Source organism: Capsicum annuum, chromosome 8 (assembly GCF_002878395.1).
Source record: "Capsicum annuum cultivar UCD-10X-F1 chromosome 8, UCD10Xv1.1, whole genome shotgun sequence".
Lineage (NCBI taxonomy): Eukaryota > Viridiplantae > Streptophyta > Magnoliopsida > Solanales > Solanaceae > Capsicum > Capsicum annuum.
The window spans coordinates 98,361,506-98,379,165 of record NC_061118.1 but is presented as its reverse complement, the minus strand read 5'-3'; the positions used below and the strand labels follow the sequence as shown (position 1 = coordinate 98,379,165).

General features: G+C 33.1%; 2 protein-coding genes across 3 annotated transcripts; one reads left to right on the top strand and one right to left on the bottom strand.

The window, feature by feature from the left end:
• Positions 1-3,960: 3,960 nt before the first annotated feature.
• On the top strand, positions 3,961-8,930 carry LOC107839057. Its single transcript, XM_016682406.2, has 7 exons — positions 3,961-4,387; positions 5,892-5,934; positions 6,073-6,165; positions 6,255-6,317; positions 6,802-6,897; positions 6,988-7,065; positions 8,647-8,930. The coding sequence occupies exons 1-7, from the start codon at positions 4,257-4,259 to the stop codon at positions 8,731-8,733; spliced, it is 591 nt and encodes a 196-aa protein (XP_016537892.1). The 5' UTR covers positions 3,961-4,256; the 3' UTR covers positions 8,734-8,930.
• A 448-nt stretch (positions 8,931-9,378) lies between these two features.
• LOC107839058 (N-alpha-acetyltransferase 50) lies at positions 9,379-14,397 on the bottom strand. Of its 2 annotated transcripts, XM_047395780.1 has the most exons (4): positions 14,168-14,257; positions 13,785-14,126; positions 10,219-10,338; positions 9,379-9,876 (listed from the first exon to the last, which is right to left on the bottom strand). In XM_047395780.1, the coding sequence occupies exons 2-4, from the start codon at positions 13,936-13,938 to the stop codon at positions 9,665-9,667; spliced, it is 486 nt and encodes a 161-aa protein (XP_047251736.1). In that variant the 5' UTR covers positions 13,939-14,126; positions 14,168-14,257; the 3' UTR covers positions 9,379-9,664. The 2 variants fall into 2 exon arrangements, with proteins under 2 accessions (XP_047251736.1, XP_016537893.1); XM_016682407.2 differs by having other exon boundaries at positions 13,785-14,397.
• Between the last annotated feature and the right edge of the window lie 3,263 nt (positions 14,398-17,660).

The following is a 17,660-nucleotide window of genomic DNA, read 5'->3' as shown; positions in this document are numbered from 1 at the left end:
TTTAACAACATCAATAAATTTTCTCTCTAAGCTTACACAATTTCACCAGCACCATCTGCTGACACCCTTTTACTATCTATAACCACTGGTCCAGTTAAAAAATCAGTAGGTCCACCTGGGTCAAGTATTGTTTCATCTAAAACATGATTGACATAAAAGGCAACAGAGGCCTCATGTTTAAGTCTTTAATTAGTTTTAGGAGTTATAGGTCATCTAGAATCAAGTTGAACTGTTTAGTTACTACATTTTGGTGATAAAAACTCCCAACAGTTTCTTACCCTTATTTTTTAGTATAATATAACAATTTCAGTAATGAAAAGTGGTCCTTATCGATATATCTTATTATTGGCACTCACTTTCCAACCTATGTAAGGATAGAAAAATTGGAACCCCTCTCCCCCCATGGTGAATTTTCGTAAATATGATCTCCATTTGTTAGGTCACCTGCAATAAATGGTACAAACACCAAGTTATTTAACGTAATATATTCAAAGAACACACCAATAAGCTAAAAGATTCAACCTTTAATGCATATGAAGAAATGACATAATATTCTTGCAGTGACATTTCAAATCCTAAAAATTAAATTAAGCTAAAATTTAACAAATTCAACGACGAAAAATCATAAAAATACTTACAAGAGAAAGATGAAAGCACAAATCCTAAATTTCTTTTATGATTTGACGAAAATTAAGGTTAAATCGCAAGATAATCTAGAGAGAGTGAAGGATAGGGAAGAGAGAAAATGTTGTTAAGTTTGATGTCAATTAGGATTTTTGCCCTTTTAACTTTAGCATTTGAAAAAATATGGAGAAGTTTAATACATGAGGAGGTTGTTGAATGGGCTAATTTTCCACATAAGCAATGCGTAGTAACACCACAACATATCTGATGAGACATGGGCAAATTAAAAAAGGCTTAGGTGGATCAAATAACAATGGGTTAGGTGTCTGATAGGTATAAATGGTCAGTTAAGAGGTCCCAGTGAAATCTCAAAATAAATTTAAGGATCTATTGATGACTTAATCCAATAAGAAATTATCATACCTTAAATAACAATACAATTTATTTTTTTTTAAAAAAATCTGTTAAGTGAAAGAATAAAATTGAGCCATAGTGGATGGAAGGGTATTTAGTGTCCAAAAGTGAAAGTAGGGTATTTCAGAACTATTTTCAATACTTGAAGAGTAGGGATGTTCATGATTTGGTTCAAAACCAAATTAAACCACACGGACTAAAAAATTGACATTTGATTTGGTTTTGAATTTTAAACACCGATAATATTTTATTTGGTTATATGATTTTACTAAAAAGGAAGTTGAAAAAACAACCAAACCGAACATATATATTATATACATAAATTTTATAATTATTTGAATATATAATATTAGTTTTTCATAAATAATTATGAATATTTTATATCTTTTAATCATTAATTTGCTTTTAGTCCACTTATTTCACATGCACTACAATATTTTTAAATCTCATTTCTTAAATAACATGTCCAAATTCAACAATCTAAGTTTAATTATCTAATTATATATGTGTGGTGCAGTGTATTGTCCATTTTTAATTTTCTTTACTAAGATATCCATCTATTCTTCAACGGCTTGTCCTTTGATTATTAAAATGTTGACCATTCTATTTAAAGATGTATATTTCTTTTAGGAAAAAATTCATCTATATACAAAAAAGTAAATAGTTAACAATAAATATAGCCCATTTTCAAGTTTTTGTATATGACAAAAAATTAGCCTTTATGCCATTTTTTCCTATTCTCTTTTATTTTTGCATCAGTAAATTTTAAAAAAAAAAACTATTTTTGAATTTTTTTTTCTGCTGCGTTTTTCTTTATCAAAAAAATGTTTTTTCTTCTTTTTTCCAAACTTTTTCCTTACATTTTTTTCAGCAATATTATATAAATGGTGTATAAACATGTATATATGATGTACAAATAGTTATGTAGTGTATATGCAATGTATCGATATTGTATAAATGATGAACAAATATTTATCAATATTGCACAAATAATGCACAAATATGTCTCGATATTATATAAATGATATATAAATATTTATCAATATTGTATAAAAATTATATAATAAATTGATATTATATAAATAATATATATACATGTATTGATATTATATAAACGTGTATCTAATACATATAAATATATAGTGATTGTCTCCAGACCCCTTAATTTATCTGAACAACTCAATCTTCTCTTTCACACCATTAATACCCAAAATAGTCCACTTGAACCATCAGAGAAACACACCAATAACACCACTACACAACGAATCACCCAAAAGATCCAATTCACCAATATACTCCCTTCTTGTAATCTTATAATATTTTGGTTATTTCATCTTCCAAAATAATTAATAAATCTTTTAACACCAAGTGCAACAAGGATGATTAATAGTGAAAAAGCATTGTCTAAACTACTAGTTGAGTTATCCTATTTTGTCGGTAAATTACATGGAGTTAGGTGAGCCAAAGATTGTTATTTTTATCGGACTCCAACACGAAAGTTCAACAAAAACACAAAAATAGGATTCCAATGAGTGTAGATCAGTGTTAGCTCAGATGAAATTATATGTGTGATGAATCTACTTTTTTTTTATCTACCTAATTACTTTCTGAAATTATATGTGTGATGAATCTACTTTTTTATCTACTTAATTCTTTAGAAAGCAGACAGAAGTTTGAGTTCACTCTATTAACAACCAAGACCATGAAATCCACCTTTGTTAATTCTCCGATCACTCGTCGTGAAAACACAAACACTTATTTTTGGTCATCACTGAAACAACCAGTCAACTACTAAACGAGTTCTATCATCCACAACCGCCGACCTTCACTCTATCAAATCACCCAACTTCGGCCAGTCCCAATCTCCTTGAAAATCCAACTCCGAAGTCTCCAAATCCTTAAAAGTTCGAAGAAATATTAACAGCTCAAATTCAGCTCGACGAAACCTTAACAGCTACTTGAAAGTCTTTATCTCCTTGAAAAGCTATCTAACCACCTCCCATTAACAATAGATCAACCTCGTTGAAAAAAATCAATTGAATCAGGAAAGAATTGAAGTTTGGACAATTTGAATTTCGCTATTAAATATGAAAAATATGAAATCAAAGCAATTGGCCAACTGGCCATTTTTACCGCAGTTAATTTTGCCGACCGACTAGATTTGGTAATAATTTTAGTCGAAAGACCATTTTAGATAATTAATGATAAGTGACTAGTTTTTATGTAAGAATTAAAGTCAAATGACATTTTGTCTAATTTTTTCATTCTTTTATATATATCAGACATTTGAAGTGAAAGAACCTCTATAATTATGTAGCGTAAATGTATTAAAACTTGAAAATAGTGTTGAAAAACAATAGAAGATTCATATACATTGATCTTGTGATAGTAGAGAGAAATTTATTGAATCCTAAAGTTCATTTAAAATAGTTATTTTATGTCCCGTTATTTTAATATTATCAATATATCATTAGCTAATCATAAATCAAAAAATCAAATCAAACCGATAAAAAATAAATTAATGAATTTTTTAATATTATTTGATTTGATTTGGTTTTTAGAATTTCAAAGACTGACTTAATTGATTTGGTTATAATTTTAATAAAAAAAATCGATCCAAATAGAAGCATGAACACCCATGAAAAATATATTAGGCCCTTTTCCGAATTTATAATAAAGTGCACAATTATAGTACTGTATTGAAGATTTGTATTATTTTAATAATATCTTTTCAGAAAAAAATATTTGTCACAATTTTCTGTTTGAAAATCACACTATATGAAATATTTTAAAATATATTTTTTATCCGATAAATATAAAAAGAGTTGCAATTTATATTTGTTTAGATAAATTTTTTGACTATTCATATTTGAATTTTTTAAATATTTTATTAATCTAATTTAATTTAGATATAAGAATTAATGAAATTGTCTAAGAGAAGCTATTTTAAATGATGAAGGAGCATAATGTTTGGGTAAAATTATTGGCGAAAACGATGCATTACATCCTTCATTTGATGAGATGGCGCTCGTACTATTTCCTGATAATATAAAATTCCACGGTCGAAATTAAAAATCTGCTGTTGTATTAGATGGAAAATATTGGCTAATCTCTCTCCATAATAGCACAAAAACTCGAGCTCTTTCTGCAACCGATCATCAAACAGAGCTTTGGCCTTTGTGTGGAGAAGCATACTACAACTACTACTACTACATACGATGTCGTTTTGCTCGTCTGTGTCATCTTCCCAGTCTCTGTCTATCTTCGCCAAACCTTTTGGATCTTCTAAGCCTCACACAACTCGAATCTGTGCTTCTGCTGATGTCCCTGACTTTCTCTCTGCTGATTGGTATCCATCTTAGCTCCCTCTCTTGTTTGCTCCTCAATATTTTCGTATTACCTTACTTCTTCCTATACAACAACAATTTACCCAATGTAATTAGAAGAAGTTTGACACATCTTAACTATTATGAGTCAAGAAAGATTTAATAGATTGATTATATTATCAATTGAATTAGAATTATTCAAGGAAATCGATTATAATGAAGTCATTAGCAACTTTACATATGAATGAGCTCGAAGAACACACTTTTAAAAAAATATGTTAATTTACTAGTAGTGTAACATCCATTTGATTTTTGTTTTAGGTCATTAACGTTTTTGAGACGCCATGCTCGGGAGGGGATGTATACGCAGCCTTAATGCTTCCTTATGTGAAAATGATATAAAGTTATTTGTTTTTGCCTTTTTGGTTAGCACTGTGTGAACTGAAGTTGCCAGTTCCCTGGGGTTGATCTTGGGTAGAGTTGAGTTGCCACTAGTTGAGGTAGCTGTCAACTACCCCACTTCAAGTGAACTAATTGTCTTGTGCTGCTTTCAGAAACTGAAATCCATTAAACAGTTTGGTTTAAGCGCATTTTTCCACCATGACACTAACTTCCCAACAAGAGCAAAGTCCCAATCTTAATCTCAACCTAGTGGGTCGGTTATCTGAATTATCTATGTCCATTACTCTATGTTTAGGCCGATTTAACTTCAATACTCAATCGGGCATTTTATAGAATTAGAGGCTCTTTAACTCTCATGTTTATATACTGATATACAAATCTCTAACTAGACTAAACAAAAGACTCCTGGTAGACACTATATCTTATATAAGTGTACCAACAATGGCTAAGTCTTAATTCCAATGTTGATATCGCCTATATGTATCTTTTGCTTCTATCATGCTTTGTTTAGCTAAGTAAGTTTGTATATATTCCCAGAGATTGGGACAAGCGTGTGAAAGTTATTTGTGACAAACTGTGAAACTGGAGGTCAAGATCTCTGCATCAGTGTTATCAAAAGTGAAAGCGCAAAAAAGCTCTAAGGCCTGTTGGGGCTTAAAGCGCAAATAAAAGCGTGAGCTTCAATGGGAAAAGGTGCCAAGGGAGAAAAAATACAAATATTTTTATTTAGTCCAAGAGTAAGAATTATAAGCATGAACAGCAAATATATGAACAAAGGAATTGAAAACAATTACAATAAAGTAAAATATCAATTGTTTAGTGTTACCTCTTCAAAAGAGACTCATTGGCAAGGAAAGTATGCCTTAGAAACTTGAGGATGACACTGAAGCGCATATAAAGCGAGGCGAAGCGCTCAACACGTTTTTAGCCTCACTTTAGGGCTTAAGCGCGCCTTTGATGACAATGCTCCTCATGCTCTCTTACCATGTTGAATTATATGATCACCTCATCTAAAAGCTAAATTATTGGTGAGATTTCACGTTTAATTACTTAAATTATTTCTTTAATAATCCATTATGTGGAAATTCTATTAAACTATTTGCAATTATGCATTATCTGTTGCAGGCTTGAACCTCGTAGGAAAAAGCCATTTGGTCCAAGATTATGTGTGAGTTTTTAACACTTGAACATGGATTGAAGGAGGTTTCTGCACTTGCTTATGTATCAATTTTTAACACTTGAACATGGATTGAAGGAGGTTTCTGCACTTGCTTATGTATCAATTTGCTTTATGGTTTTGCAATAGTTTAGTGCAGAAGAAGCAGTTCGAAACCAGCTTGATGCATTGAAGTACAATGACCAACCTCATAACGATTATGGAGTAGAAGTCATGTACAGAGTAATTTCTAGAACTCCTTTTCTCTTGGGTATGATATTTTATAACAAGTTGAAACTGGAAGTTTTTTAATCTTTAACCTTTCGTGATAGTTTGCTGGATTTGATCCTTTTCAAAGGTCTACCTACTTTGGGCGCTTTTTTGACTTGGGTCAGGTTAGTAATCATTACCAAAATATGTAATTTGATTGCTATATCTTTTGGCCCTTTTGTTTTATTTTTATTTGGATTTTAATTTTTTCTATTTTCTCCTTTTTTTTTTATAACCGTGGTGTCCGGGCCAGCTTTTGCACACCTCGACTAATTCCACGCAATACCTGGCACCTCCCACCAGCAACAGATACTAGGTAACTTTATCCACCAAGGCTAGGATAAATGGGAAGAAATCGCCTAGTGTTTTCGTCTCTGGTGGGACTTGAATTCTCCTTAATCTTAAATTATTATTGTATATTGGCTCAATCGTTAAGAGTAGCTGCCTGTCAAATATATGCTCTTTAGGTCAAGGCACTTGAGCATAATTCCTGCACCAGAGGGAGCAACTAAAAGAAGCTTGTAGTAGTTGTTCTATGAATTAAAAAAAAAAAAAAGGCAATATTCGCTATACCTATCTTTACTTGGTTGTCTGATGTCTATCATACAGTTTGAACGATTCAGGCGAATCTTTCATCACTCAACTTATAGGGTATTGCTTGGCCATCAGGAGAGGAAGATTTTGAGCAGTTTGCATGTAAATGAGGTTTGTCAGGTTTTACATGTTGCTAACAAATGTTCACAGAAGTGCAAGGAAAAGCTTAAGAATTGTCTAATTTCCACAATGCTTGTGCAGAATCTGTATAAGCAGCGTGTCTGGGTCCGTGGCACTCGGCCTGAGGAAGAAGAAATCTACCAATTTAACATGGTTCAGGTTTGTTCGTTATTGCTCGCCTCCCTGTTGAGAGCTTATTTGAATCGATATTTCTTTAACTGTGTTTCCCTTTGATTTTTCATTTCAAATATTACTATTAAAATATGCATATGGTGGAAATTGGACCAATGAGAGAGTAATATAGAGTATGTCATACAGTTTAGAATTCTCCTTCTCTGTCTATAATTAATTTCAACGTGTTCAAGATAGTAAACAGTAAACAATTATGCAGTTTATCAATATTTATGTTGGACCAAATAAATTTAAGAGTGGAACACTGCAATATAGTTTTCTAACAAAAGAAGAGCTCTTTTGCTTCTGGAGAGCATTGTTATTTGAATTTAGTTTATTTACACTGATGGAACTAGTGGATCAAGTATTGCTACTCTTTTCGTACTAGCTTTTTTGGCGCTTGTGAGTTTTGGTAAGCTGTTAGATACTGATTTCATTATCTGCTTTCTGATTAGCCTTTTTTAAAAAAATAATTTTCAGTAATTCATCCACTCCTATCTGAATGAATGAAGATTTCTTTTCGTGCTTATATTTTGAGAGAATTGATCTTTATTATTCGGGCAAAAAAAATTTTTTCTCAAATCCTGCTCTTCAGAATTCTAAATCTTCCTGTAGCTTGCAAATTGTTGCCTCCAGAATGCATTGTCCTGCGTTGAATGACCGTTATTACCTCAATTATTTATCTTGTGTCAACAATTTAATAAAGAAGGAAATATCTTGCAGTTCCTTTTGTAGGGCAGAAACTCAGGATCAACATTGCATCTCTACTATTCTGTACCAATAACTGTTGAATTTCCACATTTCCTCGGAGCTTTGGTGTTTGAAACCATGTTATTTCCCACCTGTGTTGGACAAGTTGGAACATAGTCAATATTCCACCATATCAGGGTTAAACTAGATTTATACATGAACTAAGTTGTCAGATAACAATCCTCGAGATATTCAGACAGGATACTGTTTTTTGTTTTTGTTTGAAAATGGTATGGTTTATATCATCAGAATAGCACAAAAATTCTGGCTGTTTACAATGTCCATCCCAAGAACCAAAAAGGAAGAAAACCCTGACTATCTATTCAAAGTCTCTATACAGTTTTCAAAGTAGTGCTGGCTTGTCCTTCAAAAATCTCCTATTTCTTTCCTTCCAGAGACACCTACCCAAATAATAGAGACGTGCTGGTATTGTATTCCATGTGGTCTTCATTGCTTTTTATAGCCTTTTCTGCTCCAGCACCTCTAGGAAACCAGAGGTAGATCTTGGCATGACCAATTCAATCCCAAAGTCCTTTAAAATATATACCTGTGTCACGATAGAACAATGCAAAACAAGTACATATTGCTTAGTTGACATGAAACTAGTTTGGTATGCTTAGGTCGTGTGCAACTATTCTTAGTTTGATTTCACACTTCTTGTACATGGAATTTGAAAGCAGACATACTAAATTACGAAAACATATAAGCAGACGCATGTCGTCCACACTCAATATTTTTATTTTTGTTTCTGCTTTCACTGGGATTTTCATCTTCTTTTTCTCGTTTTCACAAGAAGATAATATGGTTTATAATTTACAGCGTGTTGGCGGATCTTGGGATGGCTACTGGCTGACAGAATCTGTGCTTCATGACGGGGATACTTTCTCCGGAGGTGTGGCTTACTAACTAGTATCCACAGTAACTCGGAAGTCGATGTGGTTTCATTATAACTTCGTTGCTGTGAATACGAGTAATATACAGTACAGTGTATAGTGCTGGTGCATATTATCTTCCTTGTATCAAGACTGGCCAATCATGTAAATGAAAACTTGTACATCTTATAGAATGGAAAAAATAGATATTGCTTCTGGTGATGCATCAAACATCAGTATTTCACCCCTTATTGTGCTTTTATTAGTCATTGTCAACGAGAACACTCATGTCATATATCAGCATGCCTTTCTTTCCTAGAGGTATTTCCGTTCATCTTTCAAAATTTGACTCCTCTTCAATGTCACTTAGATTATTCTCAAGTCACTACGACATTTTCAAGATAGTACAAGTTCTAGGCAGCTGTTTACAACAGAGCAATATTCACTATAGAACCCTTGACCAAATTAGGTAGTCACAAAATGGCGTATCTATTCCACAGAGCTGTCGTGCAAAGGGAATTTTGCTGCGACTCAAGGATGTATAATTATATCATAATCAGCATAAGTGCTTCATTATAAAACAATGTATCCTGTTATACACGTGCTTTCGCTCGGCTGATCGGTCTGCCTCGTGCATCCAACATGATTTTAATTACAACTAAAAAGTAAAAACCAACACTTCAGTTTGAATGATATATGATATAACCATTAGGGTATCAATCATGACTTAAATAATAGTAACTGAATTCTGTTTTACCATGAAGTCTCCTACATCTTAAACAGTTCAAAACCACTTGCTGCACATTAACATCATGCAAAAAAGAGAGGTAGTCCAAGAATTGGTGTAGTCGAAGAATTGGTGTATACTGCCCCCAATAAATAAAAAAAACTAAAACCAGAAGGTTCAGAACTTCAAAACTATGTCAAGGGCTCGATGAAACCTCAACCAAGTCAGCTCTCACGTATCATTTCTTTGTTTGAGAGATAAACTTGGTTAGGACATAACAATGTGGTGGGGTGATGTTTTTGTAATAGTTTTGGATGGTATTGGTGACCTCAAAGCCGAATTTCTTATAGAAGTTGATGGCATCTTCATTACTTGTCTGCACATGCAAGCAAATCTCTCTGATATTCTGCTTTATACAAAGATCAAGAACATGATTTAACATCTTTGTACCTGCACAGTCAAAGAAACATGATGAATACACAAGAAGCAGTTTCATTATACTGAATTGTTAGGAGAAAATGAACGTCAATTGGAATCCCTGCAGCTCCTGATCTTCAAAAGAAGAGTTCAGTATCTTTTAACAAATCTCAGAGTTTTGATTTTGGAGCCGAAATATGCATTTCAACGGTTCCCAAAGATCACACGAAAAGATTCCAACTCAGAAAGGGATTAAGAGAAAAGACAGTAGTGAAAGTTGGGGGTTCCATCAATACACAAATGTTCTGTGGTGAACATGAACCAAACAGAGAAAAATTTAATGTTGGTAATCACTCTGAAGATAAGTTCACTTACCAATACCTAGACCACGATATGGAGCTAAAACACCCAAAGTCATTATATAAACACAAACAGCTTCACCTTCCTTGTCAAGTCGACATGCAATTGAGCCTACACAAATGTCACTATAATATGCTGCAGGCAAAAGAACTAAACCAGGTCAGACCTTTGAAATTTCCAGCATTCAACTTTCACCATTGGAGAGATGACACAAGATAGAGATGAATTTGTCAAATACTATCAAGGAGGATAAAGAGCAGTAAGTGCTGCAAAAGTCTTTACACCAGCACCGCAGAAAGCAAATAAGCTCACAATGTGTCCCCCTGACCTATTTTTGAGGGGCTTCTATGGAATCTGTCATACTTGTCATCATTCTCATTTTCCTGAATGCTAAAGGACTCCCCCCCCCCCCCCCCCCCCCCCCCCCCCCCCCCCCCCCGGCCGCTTCTATAAACAATTGTCAAATCAATACCTCTATCACCTGTGTGTTCACTAGATATCCGTAATCCCTTCTCTACTGTCAGGAAGAATGTACAATCCAATAACCTTGTACTTCTTTTAATTTTCTTGTTTGAGCAAAAGATGTTCAAAAATCTTTCTGAATAAAGAAAGTAGGTATACGTGAATAAATTCGTCAAGTCCTAATGCCAATAGGCTTAGTAACAAAAAGAAAATTGAATGAATGTAGGAATAATCATGGCCAGATGTCGTTTCTTGCATCCAATAAAAACCATAACCGAGGAGAAGAAAATATGTTTTAACTTGCTATTGTTTCAAATGAACAGCAGATAGTGCTACAAGCAACCACAATTACTTATTTATTTTAACAAATAAGCTCAGTGGCAATTGTCAATCCTTTTTTTACCATTAAAGGACTGTTCTGCGAACTTAAGTACCAAAGCTTGCATAAGACCTACCTAGCAAGACAATCACTCAAGGGCATCAGATCTTACTTTTAAGAAAAAAGTTCTCGCAAGTTTTATGTAACTATTTAAGCAAATTAAAAGGTCCACTGAAGATGGTTCCTGCCAACTCCCATGGAAATTTAACAGAAAGAAGAATGTATAGTCTCCATGAACAGTTATCCACCTTATATTAGTGGACCAATAATGAGTTTGACACCCACCCATACTTGAATAGAGCTCTGTTACTGGCTGCCACAGTCTACGAATTCTCACCAAGACACATAGACATGTGTAAATCTACTTTGTAAAACGTGTCTGACCATCGGCCAAGCTTGTGTGGCAATAATATAATTGAGTTGGACAAAGCGTGTGATATACATGACTTTCAGGAGAGTGGAATCTACGAATTAAACTATAGACAGTTATAAAGGAAGAAAACCTATTTTATGCTTTTATTCTCTCTTTTCTCTTTTTTCTATTCTTTCTTTCCCTTCTTCCACTGATAACATTGAAAAAGAGCTTCACCATTCAGGTCCTCGTTCAGACCGACTCATCGCCACCTTCACAAAGTCACTGCTCTCTCTTACCTGCTCATCTCTCACACCGAACACTCAGTTTTTCCTCACTATACTCCCTGGAATTTTTCCTTCTTTAAGAAACTCATGTATCACACTGCAACAAGTAAAGAACTCAAAACAATAAATAGCCTGGACATATACAAGAAAAGGGCAAATAAGCATGGACATTCAAATAGCTCAGTCATATGACTCATGGCTCCTAATATGGTGTTGATGTGAAGCTAGTTTAGTACAGGCAGAACGCCGTCAGCTAGACTGGCAATACTATTCTGTTCTCAAATGGGGTTCTAATTCAAATTCCTAGGTGATCAGTATTTTTAAGCAACTAATAGGATAATATGAGGTTAAGATTCAATGGACTTTTGGATGTTGTAGAGATCAGCTATGATTTATACTGAGAACCTTTTTAGAAGATGAACGTCCATATTGTAATAAAACTGTGCCTATAAAAAAATTGAAATCTTATTGTAATAATTACTCCGGAGAGAATAGGGAACACCTAAGTGTGCACAGAGGGAGTATTTTCCATGTTCTTTTCAGGGGGAGTTTTGAGGAAGATGGAAATGAATAATGTGCTATTGATGATAATTTATGGAGTGAAGGAGATGACAGGGAAGGGAGGCTTGAGTTATTTGTTGTATGTGTGTAAGCAAGTGAAGGGGGTGGGAGTTTGTTATGCAAAACATCATAAATGTCCCTTCTTCCATAATCTTCTGGATATTTAACTTCATTCAAATATGCCAGAGGGTAAAATCATGCAATGCAGCAAATATTCCAATTCTGATCACCTCTTTTGTCACTGAGAGTCCTCTAACCACCTAAACCTAGACTTATGCAGCCTAAAACTCCTTACTACAACCCCAGTTTCATTCTTTTTCATGCAACTAGTCTTAAGTTGTAGCGCTGCATATACCACGTATGCAACTAGTCTTAAGTTGTAGCGCTGCATATACCACATGTCTCCCTGACCTTCTTACCTTCAACATGCTTGTGAAACAGTGAAGTCAAATAGGTTTACCTTTTAAATACTGTATTGCATCTATTTACATTAGCCTACATGTCTTCAATGGCTCCAAACAAATATATTAATTTTAACGGACTGCATTTTACAGAGATACCTATTGCTGCTTCTTTAATTCGGGTTAAGTTACTATAATAAAGGCATAGTGTTGGAAACTGGTGTCAAAATAACAGCAGGACAAATTGAAGTGTATAGTTCAGATTACGTGTTTGTAGCTTCACTTTAGGGTATCCATTTTCTCACCCGAAAATGAAAGATAACTAAATTTGGTTGATAGAATGTGTATGAAACCTCATGTTCATGTAGCAGAATGAATTGAAGTGTAGTACATGTTGTGCATCAGCTTAGTTTCTTTGCTATGTAAGCGAATTATAAATCAGCTTCCTGAACAGACCTAGTATATAAAAGCTCTAAATTGATCTAAAATCCCATATTGTTATCAATTTTATGTCAGTATCAATTCTTAAGTCATACACGCGAGTCAGAACCAAATAACCCATAAAATAACGCGGAACAAGCACATTGAAATCATATCAACCCTCAAAAAATTCAACACAACATCATTGCCACAATAACTGCATCTCCTCAGCAAACATGAATCCTCAACACTAACATCAACAACAGAAAAAAGTAAATGGACAAGATGTCATTTCACATTGGACATGAACACAATGAAAAACTTGACTCACCGCACCACAACAAACAGTACCACATATAGAGAGACAAAAAAGGAAAGATCAGAAAATTTCATAAAAGGAAATGTATTCCTATTATGACGCCTAACAATCAAAAATGCTAGTCCTCTATCCCAAAATCTTTTGATACCATTTCGCAATTGTCATCTACACGTCAAACTAAAGTTGTAATTTTTTAAAATAAGACTTTAAGAAGATGTGGTGCCATGTGACCAGGTAGTCAGAGGCTCAAGCCGTGGAAATAGCCACAACAGAAATGCAAGCTAAAGTTGCATACACTTAAACCATTTATTTAAGTAATCAATATAGTCACTCGTTCCAGAAGAACCCAGAAAAGAAAAAGGGAAGAAAAGGAAAAGGCAGAAGTGAAAACGAACCGAACCTAGCTTGGTGAAATCAGCAGCGGCAAGTGCATCGGAGTAGTATTTATCACTGTAACGAACTGGGAAGAGTACAGTGTTGATCTTTTTCAGTTGCATCATGTTCTTGTACCTTACATTCTCCAATGAGATGCACACTTCACGCCCCACACCCATTGCAGATTCTTACACCGACAAAAGGGTTGCGTGGTACATTGCACAACATATCTTCCTTGACTAGCCCATCAAAATTGATGATTTACAAAAAAAACCTTAAAGGTGCATAAATTTGAACTTTTGACCTCCCTCTCTCATCGACAAATAACTTCAAATTAATCAATTTTTTTTAAAAACTTTTGACTTATGTGTTTGATATGAATCAATTTTTTTAATTCTTTTGAATTATGTGTTTGATATGATGTATAAGGAGAGATAATTCTGAAATAAGTTTTATGAAGAAGAAAAGATAGTTTTTATGTAGAAGAAAAGATAGTTCTGGAATAAATTTTTGATATCTCTTAAAGTTTGAGATACTAAGCAGAAATTAATAATTGGTGTTGAGTAGATTAAGGAATAATCTTGAGATAAATCATCTTGAACTAAAATAGTTAAAATAACAAAAATATTTCTTCAAACTATTTTTAAACATCACGAATATAAAAAAGTTAGAAGGTATTTTTATAAAGGAAAAAGGATCAAAAATACCTCTCTACTTTAATTTATTGACTAAATTTATCCTTGGTTATACTTTAAGGTCAAATGCACTCCTAATGTTAATAAAGTATGCAAGAATACCCCTAATTTGGATGGTATCCCCAATTCAATTTTATTGTCCAATTTCAATCAAAATTGCCTCATTTTATCCTAAAATCCAACCCGACCCGAACCTAATCACCTCTTTTAGCACTTCCATCTTCACAATTCATTCTTTTTTTTTTTTTTTTTAAAGTTGCATTTTTTTAAAAAAACCTTAATTAAAATTGGAAGAAAGAAAGGTTAGGATTTAAGAAAAATAACTCTATAGAGTTCTATTCCATGGTAGATTGTGAAAATTTTATAAGGTAATTACTGAAATAAAATCCTAGTTTAAAATGAAATCCAGTAAGGAATTGTGAGTATAATTTAAAAGTGGGAAGCTTTACAAAGAGGGTTTAAAGGTGAAGAATAAGGAAATAAAATGAATCTTATGTCTAATTAAAAGATGAATGAGAAGTTTAAAAGTTGAAACTTTCTTCACCCACTAATTGAAACTACCATTGATGGAGCTTCAATGGCTACCAATGGGGAGATCCGAGATTGCCACCATGGATTGATCCAAACGACAATTAATGTTAATCGAACTTATTTGTTGTTGATTTAGAGTCATTTGTACTTGAAACTACTGATATCTTTCGTTTGAGCTTGATGGTGAACCTGTCCACCATTGGTAGCCATTGAAGCTCCATTAAAGCTTCAATGTTTAAATTTTAATTTTTTGGAAACGAGCTTCCTTTCAAGAGAGAGTTATTTCCAATGATTGGGAACATCTGGGAGTTCTCATCTATCCAATTAGAGACAATTTGGTAAATATTTGAATGATTTTTGTTTCAAATTTTAATGTTAGTCGAAGGAAGACCATTGTAATATAATTTGGGTTTTGGTTTATGGGTCGGGTCAAGTTTTAAGAGAAAAATCGGGCAACTTTGATTGAAATTGGATAATAGAAATTGAATTGGGTATTTCATCCAAATCAGGGGTATTTTTAAATGCTTTATTAACGATAGGGGTATTTTTGACCCTAAAGTATAACAAGGGATAAACTTAGCCAATAAACTAAAGTAGAGGGGTATTTTTGACATTTTTTCCTTTTTTAAACAAGCAACTACTTAATCTTAAAAATTATGCAATCTATATTACTTTTAGTATAGCAAATCAAACAATCAAAAGAATCAATACCAGTCAACCAACATCTTTTTTCAAGGTCATTTGGTGTAATTTTTGCATCAAATTATTTTAAGGTAGGATGAATTGCATAATTAAGTTCATTTAAGGTTATTATTTAAATTCATCCCCTTGAAAGGAACTTGTGCAAAGGTGATATCAAGGACCATAACATCTTTATCTTTATTTTAATTTTTAATATATTAAAAGTGTCAAAAGCATTACAAAAGTAATTTTAAATTTTTATTCTTCATTAAAAGACTTCGCAATAAATAAAATTGTCTTTTTACTATATATTTTTTAAATTATAATTTAATTAAATTAAGGACTCCTAAAATATATGAAAAGAAATTAAGACTCAAAAATTAGTCGAATATTCTTTATAAACATCCGTATAAGAACCCTAATCTGTAGGTTTTTCTTTTCCCCCTTTTCAATATTGTTGTTTATCAAAATTATAAATAGTTACATATTCGTAATCATGAGGTTCATAAACTTTGAATCTCAATTTATTCAATCTTCTTCTTTTTTAATTTGGCTTAACGATGAGGCCCTAAAGAATATCTGAAATGTATATTCAATTCATTGTCTATTTTACAAAAAACATATGATTTTCTAAGAATGAAAGAAGTGAAGCTCCACCTTCAATAGAAGGACGATATACACAGTTGAGTAGGACTATTTCACAAAATAACCATGTTCTGTTATTTGAACCACCACAAGTGTATTCCTTCTATATACTAAAAAAACTAACATAGAAACACATGAACATTAGGCCTTGAACCTTATGAATAGTTGGGCTGAAGGTTTTATTTTTGTAGTGTTGAATGTTTGGTTCTTTATCTGCTAAAATGACTGAAGGGCACAATTTTATGTATATATGCAACAAAGTGTTGTAGTATATGCTATGTGGATGAAGTGTTATGTTCTAAGAAAAAGAACATTGATTTTCTGATTGTCCATAAGTATCTTAACTAGGTAGAGATTAAGGATTGTTTTGAAACTTTTTGTTTAGCCTTTCCGCATCATAAGGGTCTTAGAGGTTTAAACATTATTACTCACAATGTTTCAAAATTAACAGATAGATACGTAGTTAAAGATCTGTTTGCACACAAATGATCTTCCAAGGTTGGTTTAAATGGACTTCAAAATAAGCTGTTTGCTAGAAAATCTCAATGGCAATCTCATGATGTTCTCATTAATAGGATGATGACATGGTACAAAGTAACATACATATCTCATGCATTCTCTATTTTTTTTTCTTTTGAAAAATCTTTATTGCCCCAATTATGATATTATCCACATTGTCTAATTGTAAGTTTATGTATATTAGAATTGTAACTATGATCAATTTAGTTTAACTGTAAGTTATCAAAGGTCAAGGTCATTTGTTTAGTTAAAGTCTTCGTATGATTAGGTTGATTTAGAGTTTCTACTTGTTCAACAAATTTAGGATATGTGGGAGTAGTAACACGAGAAGATAATTGTAGTGAAGTAATTTGATCAGTTAGCCTTTTTCCTCTTAAATATATCTTTCATGGTGGATTATTGTAATACCCGCAAAATTCTAAATGAGTTTTCAGTTATTCGTTAAGTCCCAAAGCCATTTAATTTACACTAAGTACAAGTGACATGACCATTTTAATATATTAAGATTTCAAATATTTTATTTTTGGTCTTTTCGAGTTTGAAATATTGATTTATGAGTTGAAATATGTTTAGGGATATTAAAAGGGTCATTCGGGAGAGTTTTGAAAATTTTGAAAGGGGTTTGGTGTATTTTTAGACCACGGAGACAGAAAGCCTCTGTGATTTGGACGTGCCACGGAGACTGGCCCTACACGATACATGGCGTGTATTGGAGGTTAGTCTCTGTGATAGCCTCCGTGCCCTGGAGGCTCTGAAATCCTACAACATCATTTAAAAGTTCAAGGGGCATTTTGGTCTTTTTCCCCCACCCTAAACACCAAATTGACGTC

What these genes read in the sequence shown, in the direction of transcription:
- LOC107839057 (XM_016682406.2), top strand. Translation starts at nt 4,257, where the DNA reads ATGTCGTTTTGCTCGTCTGTGTCATCTTCCCAGTCTCTGTCTATCTTC. An exon ending in GACTTTCTCTCTGCTGATTG is followed by an intron (nt 4,388 to 5,891) that starts GTATCCATCTTA and finishes TATCTGTTGCAG; the next exon opens with GCTTGAACCTCGTAGGAAAA. An exon ending in GAGTAGAAGTCATGTACAGA is followed by an intron (nt 6,166 to 6,254) that starts GTAATTTCTAGA and finishes CTTTCGTGATAG; the next exon opens with TTTGCTGGATTTGATCCTTT.
- LOC107839058 (XM_016682407.2), bottom strand. Translation starts at nt 13,938, where the DNA reads ATGGGTGTGGGGCGTGAAGTGTGCATCTCATTGGAGAATGTAAGGTAC. An exon ending in TGCTGATTTCACCAAGCTAG is followed by an intron (nt 10,339 to 13,784) that starts GTTCGGTTCGTT and finishes TTTTGCCTGCAG; the next exon opens with CATATTATAGTGACATTTGT. An exon ending in ATATCGTGGTCTAGGTATTG is followed by an intron (nt 9,877 to 10,218) that starts GTAAGTGAACTT and finishes TTGACTGTGCAG; the next exon opens with GTACAAAGATGTTAAATCAT.